The sequence below is a fragment of the Gymnogyps californianus genome, chromosome 2, assembly GCF_018139145.2.
Source record: "Gymnogyps californianus isolate 813 chromosome 2, ASM1813914v2, whole genome shotgun sequence".
Taxonomy (NCBI): Eukaryota; Metazoa; Chordata; class Aves; order Accipitriformes; family Cathartidae; genus Gymnogyps; species Gymnogyps californianus.
In genome coordinates this window covers 137,917,432-137,944,354 of record NC_059472.1, presented here as the reverse complement: position 1 = coordinate 137,944,354, position 26,923 = coordinate 137,917,432, and the positions used below count along the sequence as shown (strand labels likewise).

At 37.5% G+C, this 26,923-nt stretch overlaps 1 protein-coding gene across 1 annotated transcript in view; it reads left to right on the top strand.

Annotated features, from left to right (window-relative positions):
• Positions 1-2,713: 2,713 nt before the first annotated feature.
• Positions 2,714-26,923, top strand: part of PHF14 (PHD finger protein 14) — a 175,875-nt gene continuing 151,665 nt past the window's right edge. Inside the window, exons 1-4 of the mRNA XM_050891828.1 lie at positions 2,714-2,766; positions 3,364-3,474; positions 13,867-14,516; positions 19,353-19,497. Coding sequence (XP_050747785.1) covers position 2,766; positions 3,364-3,474; positions 13,867-14,516; positions 19,353-19,497 — 907 coding nt within the window. The 5' untranslated portion in view covers positions 2,714-2,765. The remainder of the gene's footprint in view (positions 2,767-3,363; positions 3,475-13,866; positions 14,517-19,352; positions 19,498-26,923) is intronic.

The following is a 26,923-nucleotide window of genomic DNA, read 5'->3' as shown; positions in this document are numbered from 1 at the left end:
CATTTGGAGCATGAATTCTCCCTTCTTTTCCCCTTATTTGAAATAATCTGACTCTACTAAAGGAGGTTAGCATCTACTAAGGGGGACTTATCTTTTGATAAGATGTTTTAATAGCCAGAAACTTCAAAAGAATGATGATCAAAAGATAAACTGGTAGTTCTAGTTAATTTCTATGCTGTATGTTCTATTTACTTCTAATTACTAAATTTGGAGGATTTGTTGGTAAGCCCTATGTTTGTAGTGCCCAGAATTTTAGGGAAACAGTGAATAAATTTTACGTACTTCACAGTTCTTTTCATTTTATTGATCTGTTTTTTTCTCTGTTGAGGAATGAGGGCGAAGTATGCAAGCTGACTACAGAAGATAACAAAGAACGTGTGCATGCTATTTTCAGAAATAAAAGTAAATGTGAATATTCCTTTGGAGAGGGAAAAAAGGAGAGGAAGAATAAAAAGAAATATTTGGGACAAGAAAGAGTAAGACATAAGGGCTGAGAGGGCTCGAGTACAAAGAGGGAAGGAGGAAGGAGCGGTTGGGCAATGTGAGGTGCTGATGAGGAGCAGGGGCAGGCAGCCATTGATTAACAACTTCTTGATCACCTATTCTTGCCAAAACTGTGTAGGTAGAAACTGGAATAATCCTAGCATTGCAGGGTGCCCCAGAGGGCTGAACTGAAAGCCAGACAGTCCATACATCTGCTTTGACTTTCATGTTTAAAGGAATCGTAAGTTCCTCCACTGCTCTACAGGGCGCTCCCCTCCCCTTGTCTGTGTTACGTCCTGAAAGCCCTCATTTTTTGAAGCTGTCTGTGTCCCTCAGTCTGCACTTCTACATAAAGCCAAATTTGGGGTCAGTTCTGTTCCCCTTACATGTGATTTGAGTTGTCCTGCCAATCACCGTGTATGGGACAAGATCAGGGGCTTGTCCATTGGCAGGCAGGGGGTTCTGCAGAACTTGTTGCTGCACATGTCAGCATGGATCTGCAGAGTCTAAATGAAGGGATCTGAGCCCTGCTGCTTGTCCCATTAAGACTGAAATTGTGTGTGAAGAGAAAGTAGGATGGGGATGCTAGTTAAAGGGAAAAAAAACCTTAAGGAGTGAAAAGCTAAGACATATGCAACTCCTACTGGAACAGGGAAGCTGATCAGAGTTTTGAAGGAAAGACTAGACTGCATGGGTCAATAGTGTATTTGGCTAGGGCTGGCAAAACCGGATTCGGGAAAGGAGTTCATTGTGCAGACAGGCTACCTATGTAGCCAAAGAATTGGTGGAGGAAACAGGAGGTGCCAGCGGGAACACATCAACTATGGATGTGATAACATGCTACAAAAAAACCAGGAAATTCAAGCACAGAATGAACATAGAATTCACATTTTTCTTTGGAATTTTCTGCCCTTCCAAAATACTCAAAATCTGAAACACAGAAAATTATTATTGAAAGTATTTCAGATGCATAATTACATCATACGCTAACTGGCCATCTCTATGCTTTATTTAAAAAAATAAGACTAATACACCCATAACACACTACCTATCTTTGCAATACCAAGAGGAGTTTTGGCTCTGGGAAGGCTTGCGTGGGTGACACACGCAGAGCTGTGCTAAATGTAGCGCAGGCTCTTCTCATGGACCATATACTTGCCAAACTTTACGTTCCCTCCACGCTTCATCATAGAACTAGTTTGACCCTACTTGCATTTATCCATCGCTAAACACACATCTTCCAATAATGCTCTTACAATTCTGTTGCAAGCTTTCATGTCTAGCACTATTCTTGATGCTCAAGCTCTTGAAGTCATACCAGTATGTCAGAGCATCAGTTCTTTAAGATGTCCCCGTTCTTCACATTCCAAAAACAAGTTTGAGGAAAAAGCCAAAAAACAGATTATTCCCTCAGTTTTTTTAAACACCTCATGAAGGTTTTGTGCAGCTGGCTCATTTTACGTGAGGGACTGGCGGCACCGGCTGTGTGCGGGGGCTGGGGGTGGCTCTCGCGACTGAGAAGGCATCGGGACTCTTTTGCAAAAGGCAGCGGCCCTGCATTGCTCTCCTTCGCCATCCATCTCTCACCATTAGGTTTTGTGCTTAGCTCCTGGACTCGTGTGATGTGGTCAAACAAAAATCCCTGGTTTTGGAGGGGTTTTTTTTCCTTTTTTTTCCAAACGCAATGGCTTGCTGTTTTTCAAGAGTGCAAGAATGAGCTTGACAATGCAACAAAGTCCACAAGGAACTCAGCTTTTAGAACAGCCGTTAAATAAAAGCAGTTTTATAATGCTTCGTTTCCACACGGGGGGACAGAGGAAGTGCCAGACTGGTTTTTGAGCTGTTTTTCCTAATAAATGAGATCCTGAACAACCACCCCCTTGAGAATGAATGGCTCTGCACTGACACTTTGTGTTAAGTGCTCCTGACTCCTGGGACTACCCGTATCTCTCCCCACGGGAGATCCCGGCGCTGGCCGGGATGCTCCACGGCCTCGCCCCCGGGGAAAGGCGGGAAGCGCCGGGCGGAGGACGAGCACTGCCCCGTCCTCGGCTTCACCTCGCGCCGCGCAGGCGCGCTCGGAGCGCGCATGCGCCGCGGGGCAGGCGGCGGGCAGGTGCGCAGGCGCAGCAGCGGGACCGACCGCCGCGGGCGGGCGGGCGCGGGTCTGCATCCGGGTCGCCGCCGTGCCCATTGTCTGGGGAAGGGGCCCGGGGCTCGGCGGCTCCGCGGCGCTGCACCCGAGGGCCCCTGCCCGCCCGCCGCTCACTTGTGCAGGCTTTAGTAAGTGATCCTCAGCGGCTCTTCCCGCCCCTGTCCCGGGGAGATGCCGGGGTGCCCGCGGAGCGCCCCCGCCCCCTACCCCGGGCGGGCGCATCGCCGTCCCGCAGGCGGCCCCGGCTGCCCTTTCCCCGTGCCTCTTGTCGCTGGCGCTGATGGATCACGCCGAGGCGCTGCGTCTGGAGGCGCTGGTGGCTCCGGGGGCCTCAGGCGACCCCAGTGTCCGCCCGGTCCCCCCCGGGGTTCCTGCCGGTGGCCGGGGCTGTGGGCAGCCCGCGAACCGCCGCCGGTACGGTGCCGTGTTGTTGCCCGGCGCCTGAAGGGAGCACCACTGCTCCGCCGGGCAGGCATTCCTGGCTGGTTAGCTGTGGGTAAACCCTCCCCGGTGTGCGTGCCGCCGCTCCCCTCCCTCACCTGTGGGAATGAATGTCTCCGGGACCCCGGTGCCGCCTGCATCTGCCGGCTGCTCTTCGGGCGGTGTGGCGGAGACTGCCCCTGCCTGTCACGGCCATTCTGCCTTTCCTCTAATTTAAATGTCTTTAACGATGCTGAATTCTCATTATGCCACCTAGTAACAATGCTATGTTTTTTTTCCTGCAGTGGACCGCAGTTCGAAGAGGAGACAAGTGAAGCCTTTGGCAGCTTCGCTGCTGGAAGCTTTAGATTATGATAGCTCTGATGACAGTGATTTTAAAGTTGGAGATGCTTCAGGTAAATATGCTTTCTCATCTCCTTGGTTCAGAATTATCTCATTTTTGTTTTATGGTTGCTCATTTAGTATCATGTGGGAGACAGAATGCTATTAGTGAACTGTTGGGACTTGGAGCCCCTTGAAGTTCAGTGATTCGATTGGATAACTGGAAAGTCTTGTGCTGTGGTTAAGAAACAAGTGATTAAACAAAACGTCCATACAATACTTCAATTGCAATTGATTTTTTCTCAACAGAAAACTCATGATTATCAAACAAGTTTTGGCAGAAGCATTTGAGTAACTTCTGTGCTGACTGCCTTAGCTGTATCTATTGCTTCTTATTTCTTCAATGTAGAGATAATTTTTGAAATATTCACTGCATTTAGTATTGAAATAAGAAAGTTTTAAAGCCATTTTGTTTTGAATTAGTCTGGATAATAGTTTGTTGTGGACTTAAGAACTTGCCTATTTCTCAAGGTTAATTTCACTCTGTGAGTGAAAACCTTAAGCAGAAAGATAATCTGTTCAGGTTTTTATTGTTTTTTACAATAGACAAACTTAAGGTGTCCATTCAGATAGCTACGCAGAAAGGTGTACGTATTTCATACTAGAGGGAAGTCCTTGCCTCAGAGTGTTTTTGTTCTGCAGTCTTTTCTGTGTGTGCAGATTCCTATATCTGCAGTGAACGTCCACAGAAGCTGAAAGTAAACAAGATGCCAAAATAAAATTAATAAATTCAAGTATATTGGAGGGAAGGGAAAGAAGGGACAGGACCATATTTGTGAATAAACTGCAAGTTGGATGTTCTGTGGCGTATGCTCAGGGAAATAAGCAGAGAGATGTAGGATGTGTAAGATGTAAGGGAATCATTATGACAGCTTGTCAAATAACTTTACTTTGTTATTTCTGCACCGAGGACGCTGATCTACGTATTAAAGGCTTATTTTTTAACATCTGGCAAGCTCCTCCTTATTAATGAACTTAGAAATGCTCAATAATCACTTCTCCAGTGCCGGTTTTAAGATAAGCCCTAATGCTCCTTGGTTTTTTTGTGCCAAGCTTAGACTTGGTTGGTCTGGTAGAAGCAGGCTGCAATGACTTAAGAGAGTAAAACTGATGTTGTCTTACCAATTTCATGCTAAGATTTTTGGGGGTTGTTTCACTTACTTTTTTAATCTTATTTTGGGGATTTTTGATCCTTTCTTGTGAGTAAGGGCACTGCCTTTTGTAAAGACAAGTTGACATAGAAGGAAATGATTTTTAGTTCCGAAAGAAAATCTCCCTATTCTGGAACAGTAGTGTAGGCAGGATTTAAGGGAAAAGGAGAATTGGAAATGGTATGGGAGGTGGACACATAATTCAGAGCAATATTTTATTTGATTAAAAGACAACCATTAATTAATTAAAAATAATGAATAAAGCTTCCTGACTCACCTGTGTCTAAATGCAGAGGATTCATTTGTAATTGATATAATCTTTGACTTTTAGGATATTGTATGTATACATGGCGGGGGGTCAGTGTCTAGCCTTGAGAGTATTTCAATCTCAGTTTCATTTTGAGGAAGTTGGATGGGTTTTCCCTTAAAGCAACACTGAATTGAAACAAGCATATGAGAAAAACCCAAGTTCTACTTATAAAATGTTTTTCTAATTACTGTTTTGTGTTCATATATCTCATATAGCATTGATTTAACATTTCAGAACCTTATCTATCACTTGTAGAAATTAATGTTTTGTTTAATAAAATTTAAAATTTAGTGAAAACACTTTGAAACAGCAGCAGAGTTTGACATTTTACACTTTATTCACAGATTTTCAGTATGAAAGGAGAAGGTTGTGAGGATTTGGAGAAGTTGGGGAATAGAAAGTTATTAAACATATAATCTCTTAAGTTGAAAGAAAAAAGAAACGTTTCTTATGTGTAATACAAGTTAAATGAATAGTTGCAGAATATTTGAAACAGAACGTCTGTGCTGATTTAAAATGAAGCTGGTATAACATAGCCTTAAATTTGCTTGTACCTAGTCCATTTAGATTTGGATGGAAGAAGTGTTGAAATAAGGGCACTTTTTTACACGCACACACATATATAAATAAAATTGATAATTTCAAAGTTACATATGTAAAGAATATGTATGTACACACACAAGCAACCCTACTAGACAAATTCTGGATTGTTGCTAATAGAAAACAGGTTTTCCTTTTTTTCACTGTGGATTCAGCCTTCAAAGCATAACGTGTATTTCTCTAGTACAGTCAGGGCTATTGCTCTTTTTCTTCTTTCCATGACCATAGAGGTCTCCCCATGTGCAGCCTGTTGCAAATCAGTATTTAGTATTTGTTTGAATTCAGAATTTCATTGCCTAGTTTGCTTACAAAGGGAAATGTGACAGAAGGAAGAAACAATCTTTCTACATTGGAAATGACCATAAATTCTACTCGTGCACTCAGAAAAATCCTGTAAGTATGGTAGTTCCACAGCTCTGCAATGTATGTTTATTTGATTCACAAATGCACATATAGGTGTTTAAAAAAACAAAACAAATTTGAAAGTTAAAAGTTAAAGGACTGTTTAAATACTGAATTAAAAGAATTCTGAAGTTGTTTACTCCCTATTGATTATGTTGCATCCATATGTATGAGCTTTAGGATGTTAAGTGATACGTGCTAGTAGACAATATTGTGCACGTCTAGGAGGACTGAGCCCTGAACATTTAAGCTTTTGCACATGTTCATAGTTCTATCAGATTTCTGGGACTATGAGATGCAGTAAGGATTTGAGAAGTTGGTATTAAGTTCTTTTAGGAAGGAATTGGCATTTTTGTATTCAGAGTCCTTGGTAAATTTTTTTCATTACAGAAAATACTTCTAATTGCCTAACCTCCATTTCCACCAAAAAAAGTCCATAGGAGATATGGCCTTCACTTACAGTGTAGTTAATTTCTTTTCTTTTGGATTTAGGTCACACCAACAGGCAATTACTGCCTTTTCCACTTTAAACTTCTCATCATTCTGACATCTCTTTAGGGAAGCTGATCTTAGAACTGTTATATTCTTGTAAATTTACGTAATGTAAATAGTTTTCAGGCCTGTGGGCTTTTCATTATGTTAATATTGAATGAAGTAATTTTTTAATGGCTTCTCTGTTTCTACATAATAGAAAGTAGTAATGCCATATTTTAAAGTACTGTATTTTTCTGTTTTTTATAAACATTTTGAAAAATTTGTTCCTTAAGTAAGAATGTCTCATGTAATCTTAATGTGGGATCAATCAAAAAAACTGTCCCTTTGGAGTCAGAGCGTGCAAATATGTGACTTGAAATGATGGTACTGTAGTATACTCAACTGAAGTTTTTTAATGTTTCACAATACAGATCAGTTATTTGAAGTTTTGCTTTTAAGTTAACTAGAGCATACTTTGATTTTTTTGTTTTGTTTTTTTTTTTCTTTAATGAGAACAGCTGGAGATATACTGAAATCAGAAATCAGTGTGTAGTTGTAGAGTAATTCCCAGCAGGATTCCAAAGCAAGGATTTACCACTTTTCTTCTCTCTCATCAGTGAAGTCGGTCAGTTTTGGCAGCTCATATACTGAAATTGAAATGATGCAGAGAAATGTAGTGTTGTCCCTGAACAAGAATGATGTCTGAATTTAAGGACTGGCGCTCTATCTCAGTGTAGCTAAGAAGAGCGTAGCTGAATGCTGCGTTGAAGAACTGGATTCTGTCACTACTTCTGCTACAAGTCTCATAGACTGAAATTTTTAGACATTTGTAAATGTTTGTTTTTTTGGTGTTGAGCGTGGAGCCTGACTTGCGTAAATATTATGTATTATTATTGCAATTGAGGTCAGTAGAAGCTCTGTTTAAAACGTATAATGATCTATATAAATGCATATATTAGGTATTCTGAAAAACCTGTGACTTGATCTAGAAATAAAAAGTTGCACATCTTTATCTTTCTGTAATTTCTTTCCTCTTAGCACAATGGAGATTCCACTTTTGCTTTCCTGTACAGGATATCGTAATATAAAGCAATGTTTGCGAAGCACCAAAATACTGTAGTGATAAACACTACTGAAATATTGATGGAGAAACTAATACATTTGTTTTTGAGAATAAACTTAAATGATATGTAACAGAAGAGTTGTAGGGTATTTCAGTAGACAGTGAAGGTAAAAGAAAATATTGAATAGCTAATCATTAGTAAATTATCACGTAATTGCACAATCTTAATTGTTACAATCATTTCAAGGCTTGACTTTGCAACTGTAATGTGTAGTCCCTCAGAGTGGAATTCCCAAGGGCTTTTTCCAAATGAGAATATGGAAAATATGGGCATTGTGTTCTCTTGGGTTATCTTCATCTCAAGTGAGATCTTTTATCTGTACAGATGTCTGCCGCTTGAAGTAACACTTTGGAGTGACTGACGAGCATTTTGAACTTGCATTCTCTTTGGAAACACTGAGATTTCTGTTCTTCTGTGTATTTACTGACAGCAAAGGAGTAATGTAACAGAAATCTAGACTTTCATTCCAGTGGCTGGGCAGGGTGGATTTAGTGATGGGATGACATTATTTTTCTTTGTTTTCCCCCTACTATGACTCTTCGTGCCTTGTCTTTCCAGTCTGTCTGTCCCTTACAGAACCCTTGCTCATTGGTTCAGTGTTGTTCTGCTTGTTCAGTCAGTCTTGAACAGGATTTTCATCGTCTCCTACTTTACTACTCCTACTTTACTTTCTCCTGCATCTCCTCTTTTTTGTGTGTATGTCCATCTCTTGTGTATTTCCTGCCACATGGAGAAGGTTCTTCTGTGCTTTATTAGCTCCAGCTTGGTGGGATGGTCTGTTTGCAGCCTGGCCACCTCTGAGAGTCTAGACATGCTCAGTGAGGATGGGATGTTTTAAGTGTTTCTTGAACATATACTTGTTATAGTGCCTCAGAGACTTGGGTTTAGCATGTCCCAGACACATGTTGAGCTGTCTCCCAGATGTCACTTCCCTTGTACAAAATGTGAAACTCTTAGGTGTTTCTTGGAAAAATATATATTCTAGCTCACCATTCAATAATTTGTATTGGAATCCAATTTTATGGATTATTTAGGACTGCAGCTTTGCTGAGGGAAGTCATGGGGTATGCAATACTTCATGCCAAACAAGTAAAGTTTGATACTGTTAAAAACAGGGAAACTGGGAACTGTCAGGCAAATTCAGGAGTTAGCGTAACCAATTCCATCTGTGTTATAACATTGTAAATAAGGCAGTTCCCAGTGACTCAAGTCAAAGTTGGCAACCTTTAGTTCTGAGTGCTTTTACGACTTGAACAGGGATCTACTAAAATGCTGTGCGACGTAATTACTGCTAATGTAGAAGTGAGGAAACTGCTTACTAAACAATCATTTATAGTCCTTTACCATCCTTTTTTCTATGAAACTAAATACTTGTCTTCTGAAACAAGTGTAATCGTGGATCAGTGATCAGTTTCATTTCCTACTCTGCCCAATCTACATCTGCAGTTAATACAGATTAGATACTTTTTTCCAAAACATTATTTGAGAAGTGAATTTCTCTCCTTAGAGCAGTAGTATCTTAGTCTTATGTTGGTTTTGTTTTCTATGTTCTTAATCGTGTTACTTTGGACAGTTCCTTTTTTTTTTTTTTAACTGCCAGCATTACCAGTGTTGAATTGCCAGTAGTCTACCAATGTTTAATCATCATACTCAGCAAAAAAGCATAGAAAGCCAGTGGCGCATATCTAACTGATGTTAGATTCTCTTTTTTGAAGTTATGTTGAAAGTGAAGTATTAAGCCTTTTCAATTCTTGCTTTCAGTATAGTTACATTGGTCTTAGCATAATGGAGCTCTGTGGCTTTCGTCTAATAGACAAATGCGATCAGGATTTTACCAGTTACACAACTTTGCCTTTGGCAATTTGAAAGTTCATGTTTTCCATATATGATCTAGGTTTTCCTGCCTTATTTTTATATCCAGTTATTAGTATCTTTATTAGATAGAACTTTCTAAGTTACTTTAAGCATTTCCTTAAGGTATTTTGGAGTCTTTAAAATTATTTGCAATTTCTAGATCAGATGTATAGGAAGTACAGCTGCTTTTACATGTGTTTGGTATAGCACATATGCAAAGGAGTTTTTGTGACTCTGGAGCTGTTCTTGTAAGGAAGTTTATGGGCAGAGGCTGTTGTCGACAAAACACTTTTTGCAGTGCTTTCCACTTTCCCTGTCTGTCAGAATGCAGGCCACCTGGGTGAGGGGTTGTACATGGTGTGTGACATGGTGTTTTAGCAGAGATACCCGGGTAGTTTCACGTCATCATGTCAAAGATTTGTTGTCCACCTTGTGATTGGGAGAAAGAGGCTAAGGGACCACTAGACAGGGTGATGGTGATCGAGTGGCTTTAACCTCCAAAAGAATTAACCTCACCTCTGGCCTGTTTTTTGTTACCACCCTCGAAAAGAGGGTGTTGTGAAGCACACTGCAGGCCGGATGACTTCTGACACGATGCCTGTAGATTATTATTGAACAATATTGTTTAGTAGGAATAACTTCAGACATGGTAATTGTTTTCTGTATTGCATGCTCAGTTTTTCAGGTTTTTCAGTCCTTTTCAACGTTCCAGGATCCTGGATTGTATTATTTGTATGTAGCTTTGAGCACCTGGGTAAGACTCAACCAGACAGGACTCAGTGCGCAAAAAAAAAAGAACTTTCCAAAATGATTCCAGATGCTTCTCTTCTGCTATCTGGAGTTGGTTAGGCTTTGTTAGTGGAAGAGGCAAGCCCAAAATCCAGTCTGTGATGTCCTTTAACTAGCTTATCCTTCAGACTTCACTTAAAAACAAGCAATAAAGCTGCTTTTTACAGAGCTGCTTGTTAAACTAAATACTGCATTGAAGAATCAGCCTGTTTTTCTGTGAGTGGGTGGCCACATACTTGCACAGTGTAGCACTTGCTCTCTGTATGCATGGATTTTCTTAGAATGTAAAAAAAAAAAAAAAAAAAAAGTCACGAGTTACCATGTTTAAAGCTGCTAGTAAAATGGTCCTGTAAAACCCTGGGAGGATTTTTTAACTGCTGTAGTGATTTCAGTAGCTTTCCCTTGAAGTCTTGTGCATAGTACGTATTATACAAGACTACACAGCTGATGTGGGGATTAGTAGTCACTTTTGTGTTTATCTTTACTACACTTTTTTGTATGTTAATTCTGGAGCATAATGTTCTGTCCTGAAGAATTCCTCTCAGAATTATCCTCTTTGGATTTGACTGCCACCTGCTGTTGTGCTCAGTAGAGCTAAAGATAGAAGGTGTACAGGAATAAATGATGCCTTTCTCACAACTGTTATCTCTCATATTTGTTCTCAGTGGAACTCTATATTCTTCACTATTTGACGGTGTATCTGGCCCCATCTTTCACTGAGAGTAGCTTGACTTCTCTCCCATAGGGAATGACATGATATGATTGCCAATTTGAAAGAGCCATTCTGTAAGAATTTCTTTCAAGGAGAAAATTGTATACTGTAGCCTCTTCCTAACTGAAAGTGCATCTGACAGAAGAACACCTGCAAAAATAGCTGTTATCACAGAATAGCTCTTTCTAGAAAAGCACCTATCGCAGTGGATGCATTCAGACAGAAGAGGGATATCCCTTACTATAGGTGTCTGTGGTGTGTACATGCATGCAGAAAGAGTACAAAGCATAATGTGCAGGCAGAAGGGAAAGAGAGTTTGAAGGAGAGAAGTGAATGAAACTAATGTTTATTTGTTCTCTGCTTTATATTGTTTGCATGGCATAAAGCAGCTAGAGAGTATTCTCAGTTCTGTAGTATTGATGTACAAGAATCACTGTTGGTAATTTAGAGTGCTGTTGAAGATCAAACTATACCCAGACTAAGATTCCCCCCAAAATGAAGTGGAAGGTTAAACTCACAAGAAGTCTAAGCATATTTAGAAATGGAACAGCACAATTAAAGCATCCGAACAAATTACTGTCATGGAGTTATGGTGGGGAAGTAAAACAAAAGAAAATAAGGTAACTTAAAAATCCGGTTAAATTAATTTTAACGTGGCAAAACTCTATACTACCTTATTTCCAGTGAGACAAGTAGTGCACATTGGCACTCAGAACCTGTGACATGAGATACAAAAATACATTTTGCTTTTAAACATACATATGGCATTTAGTCTATAATATAAATGTCTGGTATGAGAGTCTAGCTTTAGGAGTTACTTGTAAAGTGTTTGTGACAGCTGGCAAATATCATAGAATGGTTTGGGTTGGAAAGGACCTTTAAAGATCATCTAGGCCAATCCCCTGCCGTGGGCAGGGATGTATTTCACTAGATTGGGTTGCTCAAAGCCCCATCCAACCTGACCTTGAACATTTCCAGTGATGGAGCATCCACAGCTTCTCTGGGCAACCTGTTCCGGGGTCTCACCACCCTCATTGTAAAAAAATTTCTTCCTTATATCCAGTCTAAACCCTACCCTCTTTCAGTTTAAAACCGGTCCCCCTTTTCCTGTCACTACAGGCCTTGGTAAAAAGTCTCTCTTTGTTATAAGCCAAGCCCCCTTTATCTGTCGAAAGGCCGCAATAAGGTCTCCCTGGAGCCTCCTCTAGGCTGAACAACCCCAACTCTCTCAGCCTTTCTTCATAGGAGGAGTGTTTCAGGCCTCTGGCCCTTTTCATGGCCCTTCTCTGGACCTACTCTTAACAGGTCCAAGAATATGTGTCCAAACAAAGTTGCTGTAATTTAAAAATAATTTTTTAGATTGCATATTAGTTAATACTGGTTTTTTATTTCTTAGGCATGCCTGAAGAGTGTTCTACTATTTCAAAACTTCAGTTAATTATGTTGTAGTTCCATTGTTACCATTAAGGCTGGTAGGCGTAGGGAAATGACTGAATTACTCTTTTCTCAAAAGACTGTAGAATAACTTGTGTTACTGCATTCTCATTTTTTTCCTGGCTCTCTCAAGCTTAGAACATTTGCAGGAGGCTTTGACTTTCTATTAGGTTGTAAGGGGACTGATAACATTAATGTCCTGATCAGTAGTAGTAGCGCTGATGGATTTTTTTTTTTGTTGATAATTATATAATCTCCTCATCAAATACTTCCACATACAGGTATATGGAGAAAAAGACAAAACTGACCATTATATCGAAGTAACAACTGAGTTACTGGCTAGTCATAGACAGTGTTCTGTGGGGTGGAAATAAACGCCACGTGAAGTGTGTAGCACACTGGCCCCACTGTTTGTTTATATGGCTTTATACAGAGATGGATGTGCACAGAAATTCTCTGTGTAAGGTGGTATTGAGTAGTGGGGTTTTTTGTGTGGTAACTAAAGCGATTAGGGATTTTTTTTAATTTACAAGCATCAAGATGTTTCTTCTTTGCATTTATGTGACAGTGCATCAGGAACTTGGTGGTGGCTATGAACAAACTGAAAACTGTAGCCATTGCCTAATTGATCCCTGCGTTGGACCAAGCAACTATATTTTCTTGTTAATTTTAAAAAATATTTTCTGAGTTTTTCTTCATTAAAACGAATACTGTAAATGAAAAGTAATAGGTGAATATAAGACGAGAGAGTCAAGGTGGATGATGTTTATAAAATTTAACAGGTTCACTTCTCATCTTTTTCAGTATTTTTTACATGTACTTTATAGTACAGATGCCTTATTTTTGTGATTTTTTTTTCATACAAATCCTCTTCTGTTCTTTTCTATTGTGCAGATTGGCCTGTGTTAATTAATGGAAATAGTGACTACACACAGAACAATACCATATGAGTGGTATAAGGTTAGAATTTATGTATTGTTTTGCAGCTGCAACACTGCATGAGGCATAGTTTATGTGGGATTAATAAGTGAAATAACATTGGAAATTAAAAGAGCCCCCAAACCCAGAAAAACAAATGTGTACTAAAAATGAAGGTGTGGGATTATCCATACTATTGTTAGTACTTGTTACGTAAACTCTTCATTTTGTAATTTTAAACCTCTTCTATTGGATAGCTATTTTATTTTGAAGATTTACAAAACACCTCCAGAAATTAAAAACTGGAATGCTCTTTCTTTAAGGTGTGACTTCACATGGAAATTATTCTGTGCTACTGCTTATTGTTAATATGAGCTGCAGTTAAAAGGAACATTTAACGTTCATTTAATAAATTCTGCCATCTTTTTTTTGCCATCTTAAAATGCACTCATGTTTAACAGATTCTCAACATACCACTCGAAATAGCAGTATTTGGACACCAGCTGAAAAAATAGGTGGAATACCTTATGAGGGAGGAACATGCATCATTCTTTTGTTTAACAACTTGCTTCAACAGATTTTATTTTTGGGGGTACATTTGTGTCGGAACTTTTTTTAAATTTTCATATGCTCAACAGATTCTGAAGGAAGTGGTCATGGGAGTGAAGATGCATCAAAGGACAGTGGTGAAGGTTCCTGTACTGAATCAGAAGAAAATATCTTGGAGGAGGAACCAGCAGAAGAGAAAGTAGAAGAGCAACAGCCAAAAAGCTCCACTGAAGAAGAGGTGCCAACAGCAGACAAAGAGGTAATTAAAACTGAAAAGAAAGAGCAAGAAGATGAAGAAGAAAAGCCAAAAAAGAAGAAAGAGAAGGAGAAAGCAGCTGAACCTGATGTTGTGGCTGATGAGCAAACAAATGAACCAAAAAAATGGAATTTACGCAGGAACCGACCTTTGCTGGATTTTGTATCAATGGAAGAACTAAATGATATGGATGACTACGATAGTGAAGATGACAATGACTGGCGGCCTACTGCTGAGAAAAAAAAAGGAAAAAACGCACTGCGAAAAGAGGGGAGTGATGGAGATAATGAGGATGATGAAGATGATGGGAGCGGAAGTGATGAGGATGACAATGATGAGGAAGGTAATGAAGAAGATAATAGCAGCACAGCTAGTGATGGAGGATCCAAGAAGAAGAAGAGTAAAGTTCTTAACAGGAATAATGCAGATGATGAGGAATTGACAAATGATAGCCTGGCTCTTTCACAAAGCAAGAGTAATGAGGTAGTGCAACCAACTTTCTATAATATATCTGTTGACAAATGGAAACTACTCCCCAGTAGCTATTCTGTTAATTTGAAAAGTTAAACTGATTGGCTGGTATTGTGTTTACAGGAAAAAGCGAAGCAGCAAAATTGTGCTAAATAGGCACTGCATATTCAATAACCTTGCTTGGACCATTTGGCCAATCTAATGCCACTAAAGTCAATAGAGAGACTTCTCTTGGCTTTAGGGGAGGTTGGATTAGTTCTAAAGCAAATAGGAGGTCCATTATGCAAATCAACATGTATTGGCGAGACTTCTAGTTCTGTTTTAGCATAAATGTTGCATATATGTAATGTTCTGAAAATTAAAAGCATCTGTGACATTCATAAAATAGCTAAATGGTAGGTTATTCTTTATCCTAGCCCTTCCTTGTGACAAACAGCAAAGTCTGAACCCTAAGTTCACCGATAGAAGAATTCTAAGTAAAGAAATATGCACACTGGGTTTAAAATCAAATAGGATAATCATGATAATTTATGTTGGATTTGCTTATAATGCTCACAAATGAAGTAATTTCTTACAGTACTAAAAAGCATTTGGGAACTATTATATTAAATATCTTCTGATTGCAGAATGTGAAAATTATATAAGTGTTTAATAATGCAGCTTTTTTTTCCTGTGCACAATTACAGTTGCCTTGAAGGTTGTGCCTGTGGAAAAATTAAGATATTAGGTTGTCAGGATGGTTGACTTCATGTTCTGCAGTAGCAACATTTTGAACAAAGTAAAAAGAGTTGCTGTAAAATCTACATTCAGTTTTCAGGAAATAATTGCAATGTCAACATAACATTTGATAAATGATAGTGGTATGACACTATTTAAAGTTCTGCTGTTCCATTTAATCTTTATTTTAATGTGTAAAATGACAGGGAACTAAAGAGAGTATTTGGAAGAATCAGTTGTCTCCATTTCAGATACTTTGTTAGGTATTATATATATATATGTGATTGCAAATGAGCTGTGCTGTTTTAATTACTAGTAATAATTGTGATTGGGGAAAAAAAAGGCATAATTCTGGGTTTTGGGTTCTTTTTTTTTTTTACTTTTTGTATAGGCATCTTCTTTCATTGTCTAACTCTCTAATTCTGGTGTTGTTACCCGTATTCTGTTGGCTCAGGAGCTGAAAGTGCTCTACCAATACTGATGATCAGAACTTCAAATAGAGATAGGCAATTTTCTTTCAGAGTTGTTTCCCATATCAGAATGGAGATGTGAGTCTACATTCTTAGGGATATATTCTTGAATATGTCCGTAATTTCCATTGACTTGAAAAATTAGGCCTGTTTTAGAAACCCAGAGCTGTCTCTGATGTATCTTTTGCAAAGCTTCTTAATATGCATGGACCTCAGATTCTGTTCTTGCCTTGGATTTAGGACATTGATCAAAAGATAAAATCAGAATTTGAATATTTGACATTCTAATTGTAATTTTTTAACCGATAATTTATCTTTACTGCATGTAAAGCAAAATACTGTTTATGAATAGGTCTTTAACAAGAAGTCTTGCAACAGTGAGTATCTGTAGACTGGATTATAGACTGTAATTTTTAGATGGATACTCAGCTGTATTATAACAGTTACTCTCCACTACTACAATATTTTAAAATAGTAAAAAAAATAAAATTAAAAATTCTGTCTAGCAGACAAATCTAGCAAAATCTCATTACACTGCAGAAGCTAAGTTCTTAGAAAACCAGATGTCTGAATGCATAATTAATTTATGAAAGAATGTTCAGGTAATTAACTCTGAACATGTTGTAGTGTCCTTAATATGCATTCTTCCTTTCCTTTACTTACTTTTTGGGCGTGGATGTTGGGGTTGGTGTTGGGGGTGGGTTGTTTGTTTTTTTTTTTCTGTGTGATTTTTATCTTATTTTTCTACGCTTTACAAAAATATTTTGAAGTCTGCATATACAGTATTTTAACCTGTGCTGTAATGAAATACTATGTGCTTTTGTACTGTATTAAGCACAGAATACAAACTTAGCTTTTTTTCTAGGGTCAAGCATCATTAGTAGATAAATGGTGCTTTTCTGTTTTTATAATTGCTGCCATTTTATGGGATTCTTCTATTCTCAGTGAGGTGGTTATTTTATTTGTAATTTTTTTTTTAAATTCCTTTAAAGTTAGAAGTATATAGGCATATAGCTTGAAATTCTCACTTTCTTCATTAACACCACAGAAATGGGAATTACATAGTGATTCAGCTGAAATCCTTTCTCTTACTTGGGTAGGGAACAGAACTTGTTGAGGAGTTGGCAGCAGTTACCATCTCTACGTAAAAGTTCCTATGCTTTAGACAAGTAGGGTCACCTTCTGGGATGGGGTCTTTCAGGTGCTTACATGGACTAAGCAGGGGAGAGCAGCATACGTTCCAGATCACTCCCTCTCTGTGTCTGCATAGAAAATTAAGTTATTCTGCTGCTCTGTTTGACCTGTTGGCTGTCTTCACATAAGGTAAACCATACTGGCTGGCGATCCTAACATTAGATCCAAATTTGATGCCCTTTCATCATTGCTTGTTTCTTTTTTTTTGCCCATTTTTGCATATGTTCTCACTGCCTAACCAGCTAGTGTTATTTCAGTGTTGTTTTTACAGTGCAATTCTGTTTGTTTAATTTAAAGTAATAGTTTGGTTTTTGTTTTATTTTCTTCTTTTTTTTGATTGCAAGACCTCGGGCTTTTATAACAGTAGAGATCGCAAATTTCTTTTAAACTGTTAGTGAAGCCAAGTAACAGTTTAAGTTGAAGGTACTGTCAGAAAAAGCTGATTTCTGTAGAGTTGCGAGATGCATCTGAGAAGCCTGTGCCATTGCACAATTAATCTGCCGAAGTTAGGGAGTATCTACTGCCATTTTCCTATCTGTAATGTAAATGGTAAGCTAAATGTGGGTGTTTTGAGTAATGATGGGCCACAGTATTTTTGAAAAAAATGTGCAAGTTTCTTGCTTTCCTCAAAATGCTTTGCAACTTTGTCCTAAAAGGAGGATGTTGGAAGAAATGGTCTGTAAGTCTGAACTCTGTAGCAGAGAATCTTGTATTTTTCACAATAAGTTGCCTTCCTGTAAGCAAGCATGACTGTGTGAATGGTTGTATAATCTTTCATTTTTACTTCTAGATGAGGTGGGGTTCTTTTATAGGTCAAGTTTCCTTACATTGTTTAGAGAAAATGGATGGGAGATCCAGAAGCCTTTCCTAACTGCTAGAAGTATGTGTTTGACCTTTCCTAGGTCAAAAACATTATAACAAGCCACCTGTATTACTTGAGGTAAACTATTTGAGTCTAGCTTTAGGTGGTAAGGTTATTTTACCCCTTTATCTTGCTTTAAAATCAAGCAAAGATTCCCCCCCTTACCCTCCAAACACCTGCCTAGATAAACCTAAAGTACAAAGAGACTTCACTAACGATTCACTGAAAATTTTGTGTGGAGACTTACTGTATCAGATTGAGAGGCTATCATGAAATAATTGTATAGATTAGTGTGAGAATTTAAGGTCCTTGAGGAAGAATACCTACTTCAGGTAGCATTCATGATATTTTTTATCTGCTTATGCTACAAAGGCACACTATTGGTGCTGTGGTTTATGGCATAAATGGGGGGTTAGAATGAGAAAAAGATGTTTGAGAGGGCATCTTCCACCTTAATTCTTTTTTTTTTTTTTTTTTTCTGGTAGGATACCACAGCAGTTTTGGAATAATCTCAGATCTCTGATATTTTGAGTGGATGCCATTTAGGCTTAAGCTGTCAGCCTCTGCTCTGAAACTATTACTATTTCTTTATACTGCAATGATTATTTTTTACTAGTGTGCCTAATTTCACACTTCCCTATATGCCTTCATATCACCAATTAAGGTACTTCAAGCTCAATGTTTGCTTTTAGTGTAAAAATAAAAGAAAATGTATGGAAGCCGTGAAACTTTGCAGAAGAGACAGCGGCTGTATCTCACAGTGAAAATAATAAGAAGCCTAGATGGTGTTTATGAAAAAATTTAAATTTACGTACAGCTTTATTTGGTTTGTGAAACACTTCTCTGTGTTTCCTTAGAGAAATTCCCTGTTAAAAGCCACATTCTTTTTAAGTGGTGTAGTTCACATTGAAGGTTGCCAAAACAGAGCAATGTACTTGTTCTGCAAATCCTTACTCCTGTATATAATCAGAAGAAAATAAGTTGTTACAGTTTTAATAAATCATATGGTTTTGCATAGAGATGTATAAATTTGCATTACAACAAAATAGAACTGAGTTGATAATTTGTTATATTTTATGTAAGTGAAAACTTGGCAGGCTTGTGTTAGCTGTTTATTTTCAGATTTTTCAGATCTATGTGACTTTTTTTTGGAAGGTGCAAATTTTAACAAAATGAAGCAACTTTTCTGAATATTGGGACATTTGAAGGTCACCTTGAGGCTTGGGATTTTTTTTTTTTTTTTTTTTTTTTGCTTTTAAATGGTTTCTTAGGTGTGTGTGTTTGTTCCTTTTTGTAGAACATAAATGGTTTAAAGACATATATGTTTCTGTCTGAGGAAGTAAGACTCTTCTCTGGTCTTTGTATCTTAACAGATCTGTAGGTATATTGAGATCAGATTGTATCCATCCTTTCTCCCAGCTCTTATATTTGTGGATGAAGTTTTTGAATGTTTTGACAACAAAGAAGCTTTTAGTCTTGTGAAAATGATTTTCCATCTTTTTTTGTTTGTTGTTCAAAAATTGAGCAAATAACAGATCTTTTGTTTGTTTTAAATAAAATGGAAGTTCCTCGCATAATCCATGTGTCTTCATTTTTCAATATTAGGACTCATTGATCCTTGAGAAGTCTCAAAATTGGAGTTCCCAGAAAATGGACCATATTTTGATTTGTTGCGTTTGTCTTGGAGATAACAGTGAAGATGCTGATGAAATAATCCAGTGTGACAACTGTGGAATAACAGTGCATGAAGGTAATACAACCCTTCATTTTCATTGTGGGAAGAAAGCATATGCTTTGCTTTTAATAAAATTTTGACTTACTTTCTTCAAAAAAACTGAAGCCTTTGAACTCTGGCAGGTAATTTTTTTTGTAATACCACATGGATCCTTTTTAGTGGTGAAACATCCATCTTCTACTTTAGCAAAGCATGTATAAGCAACTACGGGACAGGACATGGTCTTACAGATACCTGTATAGTGAATCACAGTCTGCAAATACTGGAGCTATACATTGTATTTTCAGGGCTTTAGGTTATTATATTAAATGTATTTTTGTCTTACCTATTTCAGTATATGAATTTGATTGCATAACTGGGATATAAGATCATGAGAATAGGAGGTCTTCTAAAAGGAAAGGGTTTTTTACATATATTTTTGCTGTACGAAAAAGGCAGAGAGATGGGGAGGAGGAGAGAAGGGAATTGTCCATGGCATTTAGTTATAAGTGAAAACAGCTAGCCTTGAACTTTCTCATAATTTTCACTGACAATTTGAACTGGGGAAATTTTAAAATTAAAACATACTCAAATCATTGTTTTGCTAATTCCTTCGAAATCTAGTCTGTGTGTGTGTTATAAATGTAGGAGGTCTGGTTTTAAAGAAACACTTCCAGAATAATTCTGAGGTGAGAGTATGGAATTTTAACAGCCTTACACAGAAGGTGAGGCTGTATTCTGTGTTGTTGCTCTTTCTCTTGAGGGTGGAAGGTAGGGTAGATACTAACACAGAGAGGCATACCTATTTTGTTGAAAGACAAAACCTGTTTTTTTTCTTCATTAATCAAGTTTCTTTTAAATTTTTTTTTAGCATTTCTGATATCCTGTACCTTTTTAGGGCTTCACCTTTTTTTAAGGTTTCCCAGGAAAATGAGATAGGCTACTTCAGTCCTTGAAATTAAAAGAAGGTAGGCTTTCATTCTTCAAAAGCATAAAAGGCATTTGTTTAATTTATGTGACTCTGTTTTAATATTTTGTTGGAGCTGTTTAGCATGCCTTTTCAGGTAGGAAGTACTTTTATTAATCCCCTACTCCCCTTTTGTTTTCTCATACTAGATTGAAAATTGTTTCAAAATGGTATTTTTCATGCATTGAGCTGTAGTTCAGTTCTTTGCTTAATATCAGTTAGGAAACTGAGGATGGAATTTCTGTCCTCAGGTTCAGGTGCCTTATGTTAAGTGTCAACATGTACTCTAACTCCTGAACTCCTGTGGCAGTCCTTTGAAGGGCTAATCAGTACTGTCAATGGAGCTTAGAGAGCGATTTAGTTGACCTAATTTATGATAAGCTGAATCACACTCTATGTGCCTTTGAGGGCATTAGTCAGGTCTTCATTGACTATAACAAGTGTTAGACTCCTAAATCTGGGTGTCTTGGTATGCTTGCAGAATTCCTTCCTCTGTGTCTGTGAAGTTTTTGGAAAGTAATGTGCAGAATATATTTGATTTGAGATGCAGTAAGCTACTAAAAGTTAGTTTTATAGAATCTTGATAGATTTTTTTTTTTTTTGCCCCCTAGCACAGTCTAGTATCAACACATGAAAAAAGAAAAATGGAGTGAAAGTGTCTTTTGCTGATAGTTATGAATGCCTATTTGAGAATTCCTAAACATTACATAGTCAATACATCTAAAACCTAAAACCGTGGAGCTCCCTGAAAATTCTTCTGTAAGATTTATTTAATGATTGTACAGTTAGTCATGTTAAAGTGCAGAATGATTGTGATAGAAAAATGATCTTCTGCCTTTTTAGAGTAAAACGATGGCAAATTTGGTTTTTATTCCAGAGGAGTGCCTTAAAAATCCCCAAAAGATCACTTGCTCATTTTGTTTAGTTTACTAAACCTTTTTCCCTACAAAAGGTAAGATTATAGCTGGCTTTCCTCCACAGGAAAATAGTTCCATAGTTCAAAAGTCACTTGAATTTTAGTAGTTCAAAATCTGTCTGAAAGTAATTGCTGCCATTCTTCTTTTTAAAGTGTTATAGGCAAAGATTCCCTATAGTCCCACTGATGTAAAGAGTACAACATGTATATGTTTCTTTTGTTGTTATTGCAACAAAAGTAAAATAGATTAATTCAGAAGATTTAAATTGCTAATTTGTTCTGATAAGTTCTACAGTCTGTACAAGATAACTGACTATGGATGTTGGTTAATTTTTCACACTTATGGTTGAATGTTTAGCTCTGTACAATTTATTTTAATAATAAATACTTAAAAGCGTATGTAAAGCAGTTGTGAAGTTCTGTTTAAATAGGTGAAGTCTTAGAAAAAAATAAGCAAGCTGTGTAGGTGAAAGTAATTGTTGACTGTGAGAAAAATGTAAATTTCCCTGGCAACAAGCTGAACTTCAAATCTATAGTAAATGCAATTTGGAAGTTTACTTGATGTTTTATGTGTATGTTTCATTGCTAGATATGTATATAAATTTGTAAATACATGAATATAGTTTTAAGTAGAAATGAACGTGTATTTCGGTGTATTTTTTCTGTACTTTGATATTTTATAATGATACGTAAGAGCAGGTACTATTTTAAATCGGAGCTTTTTTCGGTAATTTGTTTAAATAGTTGCTTGCAGCAAATAAAAATTTTATAAAAAAATCTGGAACCTTTGAAGCTTTAGTTTGATTCAGTGATCTTATATACGCATATGTTCAATAAGTTGGAGATTTCTGCACTCCTGCCCAGTGGTCACTGACTCATTGTATTACTTCTGAATGCATGAGTAATAAATGAAGACACAGACTATCATAAAGAAGTTGCAGTCAAAACCAAAATGTAATGCAACAATTACTCTTTGTTCCTGTTGGCTTAATCATTCAACTCAGGTGATTTCCAAAAATAGATTTAGAAGTAGTTGAAGAATTACTGTCTGATCATATAAACATTGCTTGCAACCTTGAGAATTATTTTTAAAATGTTAATAGAGGCAAAGTTTACTCTTAATATCATTGGCTTTAATCTGTACCTCATAACTGTGTGCCCAGGTCATGGACATAGGCTGTGTTATAAGAAGTCCTTTGTACTCTTATATGTAGCTGCTTTGTAGTTTGAAAAATGTGTTCCAGTAATAAGTGAGTCTGTTTGGTAAACACATTGGAATCCAAGAATTTGTTCTTATTTTTGCAGGTTTCCTTTAGTAGGCAGGTTGCTGTGGCTGCAGACACCGTGCTGTGTCCTGAAATTTGTTCTAATATTTGAGCTTTTGAATTGTTCAGAAAATGCAGTTTCTAGCACAGTATTGAATGAAGAGGCACCTATTTATGAATTGGATAGAAATCAATGCAATGATGTTTACCTGTGTTTGCCTGCAGTTGGGAAGAATAATATGCCCATTTCCTGTGAACTGATTTTGATACTTAGCAGTTGTCTTTCCCCTAGAATCTCAAACCCAAGACGCCTGTTATCCTGAAATGCCCAAACAAAGCTGCTGGAATACCGCCAGGGTTTTTGTTCATAGTTTTTGTATGCAATTTCAAGTTGTATTATAAATTGATATGTTTTCTCTACTTTTCTATAGCACTGTAGATATTTATTTGGAAGGAAGTGCACTCCTTTCACACCCTACTGGTGTCCCACCCAGGGACCCACATAATGATGATATTGGTGATTTGATTGTTCTTTCCCTGAAGACCTTATTTTCTCTTTCCTTGTTGACTATTACAGAAACTCTTTTACTTCACAGGGAGGGGTCTTATACCCTTGGCTTGTGCCTTTGTGCTCTGCTGAAGTAGAAGTTTCTGTCTACCACAGAACCTTTCAGGTGACTGGAAAAGGTCTTTCTATGGTGGCTGCCTCTGTATTTAATATGAAGTTATTCACTAGCTGTGAAAATGCTGCCCTTGAGTCGAGCCTACTTCTTCTGGACACCAGGGCTCCCTTCCTTCCCTGGGGGGGGGGGGGCTCTTGCTCTACTTGTAGCTACCGGTCAAAGGGCAAGTCCCATGCAATAGTGTGGCCCCTTCAGGTGAAGATGAGCCTTCCAGTTGTGATCCCTAAGTGGCTGCATGCCAGCATAGCTGTTGGTAAGAATCTGTTACCCTCTTTCAGAGGGTATGCTAATGCTGCCTTGCATTTTAAATCAGGCAGGGTCTAGATCTCTGTTCTCCCTTGCTCTTGTAAGTTTTGGCTTTTCAGGGTAGCTTATTGCTGTACATACTGCTCCATTACTCGTGCAGCTGGGTACTTGGTACTAGCGCCTTTTCCTTTTGAGTACCTGGTGCAGCAGCTGCCTGTTCAGTCATGATTTGTATTCCTTTTGGTTTGCTCGCTTGTGTTAATCAACTATTACATGAGGTCTTCCATGGGAAGAGAGGGGTGATAACTCATCTGGGAGCAACTCTGCCAGCGCTCATGTGGAACACAGCAACATGGCCAAGAGTTAGAGAGGGATTCTGATTCAGACCTAGAGTCATGGACCCTTTATAAACACTTTTACTTGCCTTACTGACAAGTTTTGAGATTGGTAGAAATTCAGTTTCCTTTCCAATGCAACTATTTGCTGTGTGATGTTCGTATCACCTGCGTGGCCTGCATCACTTGTCCAAAAGCTGTCTTTGCTCTGCAGACACATGTTCAAAAATCTATAAACTTTGTGGAGCAAATAACTGGTTCAGAATGACAGAAATCTGTAACTGCCTCTAAAACTGTGTAAGTAGCATACATGTAATGCTAATTTAATGCCCACTCTTATACTTTGCATTCATCTTTTATGTCTAAACAGCCTGTAATTAATTAATAAGTCCATCAATTAAAAATTTGTTCTCTTTTCACGTATCAACCTATTTTTTTTTCCAAAAGAAAAAAAAAAGCAAAAATGTTTACCTTGCTAGGAAAAAAAAAATCTTTCTTACTGAATTTGTAGTAGTACAGTTGCTTTTCAAAGTGTTTACTTCTGTGTGGGGATATTTCTCATTTCTTTGTATAAAAACCTTTTTTAGGCACTAATCCGTCATTTTGGATAAAAGCTTTTGTGGTTACATCTTGTAATAGCAGTACACCCCCAACTATGGTGTCAGTTTTTTTGACATACTGATCGCAGCGTATCTGAAGAAAATGTCTGGTGCATATCATAGCATGTGCCATAGCTGTAGGTAGTACTCTTGCCAGCTATTGCCTTCGGGTTAGTTGCTGTGAATTAAATGAGAGAAGTTCTACATTTTCCCAGCTGTTTCTTTTCCATCCCCTCTATTTGTTTCTTACTTTACTGTATTGTGTATGGCAGGGAATAAAATTTCTCTTGCTAAAAGCAGTAGTGTAGTTGCCATATGCTTTACAGTGTAGTAAAACGTTTTTGCATTTTAATTTTGCTGCTTACCCTGGTCTGCTGCTGTCTGGTATAAAAATTCATTTTGCGAAATCATGTACTTTAGTACTCTCCATTTACTAAATAAAAATAGTTCTGAATTTATGATCCGTGAATTGATTAATGTCTTTATTCTAAACTGTTGGTCTAATTAAGGATTGAAAGTAACATATTTTGAATACTGTGGTCTCACAGCATTTAATTTTGCAAACCTACAGTTTACCTTAAAGTTCATGTTTTCATCATCTTTATAATAAGATCATGTTTCAGAGTATATGTAGGTGTAGTTAGCGTATGCAGATGTTCTGTTTGACTGGCAAAAAATTACCCTCCCAGAGAAATGGAGGAACAGATGCAGCCAAGGCAAGAATTAGGTCTCTCTTCCTGTTTCCCTCAGTGGTATAAATTTCAGAACAATTGTTTTAATGGTAGCATTTTAAAGTGTTTACAATTTCATTTTAATGACAATCATATAAAAAATAAGCTACTGACAGAGTACAATGACTTTAAAATCAGGGAGTAAAAAAGTCTGTTTTCTGTGTATTCAAAGAGGTGGCAGACATGGAGTTGTGATACAGTAATTTAAGTATACGAACATGAGGATTTAATGAATTTTAGTTGAAAAGGGGCTCTCAGGGGTATTCTAAAGATCCAAAATTCAGAATTTTTGTGAACATTAAGGAAAGGCAGCATGTATTTTCAGCACAATGTTTAAAAGTTGTTTTATTTTATTCAACGTATTTTCCAGTCAAAGGGGTGGGTGGCTGACTTAATGCTGAATAAGTCGCAGGTGCAGTGATAATAACTGAAGCCAAACATGTCCTTTACAAGATGTGTATCCTGTCTTCTGTTGTCCTTTCAATCCTTAAGTAGTCACACCATCTATACAACTGCGGTGCTTTTAGAAAGAACCTAAAGATTACCTCCTGATGTTGCTTGGGAGATTTACTTGTAGCGAGCCCTTATAACGCTTTCTGTTCCAACACCAGCAATTCCCAACAATTCATACAGGAAAGTTGGATTGGACAACTTTTTCTTGATCATCAGCTTAACTGTTAATACTAGAATGGAATGATTTATCAAGCAGCAGCTTTGTATCTGCATATCTATGCATTTTAAAGAGTCATAATAATAATGCTTTTTAAAGTTTTTGTTAATAGGACCAAAATAATTCTTTCAGCATAGGAAAAGAAGGCAGACAGTACGAAGTTGAACCTTTGTGGTACTCAGCAGTTTTAAGGATCCTAAAATGATGTATTTAAAGAGGTAATTGTCTGTTACAGATAAAAGAATATTACCATGGTAAAAATAGGAAAATACAGCTGTTTTTAAAAACTCTGAACTCTTGATCTACATATTGTAACTTTTCAGACAGATTTGGGCAAAAGTTCATTTAGATTTTTTGTCAAGTGCATTTTGTACTGTAGGTCTGATTTAATACACAAAAATCCAATTATAGCCATGCAGTAGAAAGCACTTTTTTTTTCCCCAGTTTGGGGAAATATGGGAATATGGGAATAAGGGAAATATGAATCCTTTAGCATGACTGTTGTAAAGTTACTTGAAATTGGAAAGTGAAAGCTGCTGAAAGTGTGGTCTAGAACTCAAGTTCATCTTTTTCATTAGTGTTAATTAATTGCATCTGCTTGCTTGAATGTATTTGATAATCTGTTTATCCACAAACCTAAATTTTGACAAGGTGTGTGTAGCATTCTGTTGTTCAAAAACATGATGTTAATCTGACTAAATTATTTTTTCTGTTGGCGGTTAGTATTGCAACTTGTGATAACAAGAGAAGAAATAAAGTCAGTATATTGAGAAATTTTGAATTTTTTTTTTTAATTTTGACACTACAGATGCTTACTAGGTGAGCAGCATTCCTCAGCTTTGCCAGGGTTTTCATTATGGCTGCTAGTTAATAATCAGAAAGTAGATTTCCATTTCTTAAAAAGCTGTAAGGTATTAAAGTTTTTTTGTTTCTCAATATATTGGAACAATTTTGACCTGCTGCAGTTAGGCTGCAGAATTAGTGAACATGTAGTACAATAAATACTGTAATGTTTATATATGGAAGTGGAGGAACTCGCAGAAGAGAGTG